Source organism: Penaeus vannamei, chromosome 36 (assembly GCF_042767895.1).
Source record: "Penaeus vannamei isolate JL-2024 chromosome 36, ASM4276789v1, whole genome shotgun sequence".
Taxonomy (NCBI): domain Eukaryota; kingdom Metazoa; phylum Arthropoda; class Malacostraca; order Decapoda; family Penaeidae; genus Penaeus; species Penaeus vannamei.
In genome coordinates, this window is record NC_091584.1 from 9,613,662 (window position 1) to 9,614,377 (window position 716).

General features: G+C 52.9%; 1 protein-coding gene across 1 annotated transcript in view; it reads left to right on the top strand.

The window, feature by feature from the left end:
* Positions 1-117, top strand: part of LOC113817413 (lipoma-preferred partner) — a gene marked incomplete at its 3' end in the record, with an annotated part of 31,954 nt that extends 31,837 nt beyond the window's left edge. The window contains 1 exon segment of the mRNA XM_070114495.1: positions 1-117. This exon segment is cut by the window's left edge and continues 164 nt beyond it. Within this exon segment, the coding sequence (XP_069970596.1) occupies positions 1-117 (117 nt within the window).
* Positions 118-716: the final 599 nt, after the last annotated feature.

Consider the following 716-nt stretch of genomic DNA (forward strand, 5'->3'; position numbering starts at 1 on the left):
GTGGTCACCAGCAGCGCCGCCACGCCCACCGCGGTCCAGGGCGGGCCGGTGGGCGTGGGCGGCGTAGGAGGAGGGCCCGGCTCCAACTACGGGACGTACGCGCCAGGATCGCACACGGTGAGTAGCAGAGAGAGAGAGAGAGAGAGAGAGAGAGAGAGAGAGAGAGAGAGAGAGAGAGAGAGAGAGAGAGAGAGAGAGAGAGAGAGAGAGAGAGAGAGAGAGAGAGAGAGAGAGAGAGAGAGAGAGAGAGAGAGAGAGAGAGAGAGAGAGAGAGAGAGAGAGAGAGAGAGAGAGAGAGAGAGAGAGAGAGAGAGAGAGAGAGAGAAGTATATGTATATATATATATATATATATATATATATATATATATGGGCGTTCGGGCTTCGATGGCACTGGTGTTTGGTGATGGGCGGTTAAGATGGGGAGCCAGTCTGCTGTATGTTGTTGTTGGGGGGGAGAGAGAGGGACGGAAAGAGAGAAAGGACGGGAGAGGAAGAGAAGAGGGAGAGGGGGGAAAGGAGAGACAGGCAGAGACAGAGGGAGAGACAGAGAAGAGAAAAAAAGAGAAGCAAGACGCGAGAGAGGCAGTCTAATAAACAGAGACAGAGACAGAAAGAGAGAGAGAGAAAGAAAACAAATCAAACACAACCGAGTAGATTGCATAACAATTCGCACGCCTCGCGAACATGCCCCGGGGGTAGAGGTGCCAAGCGGCC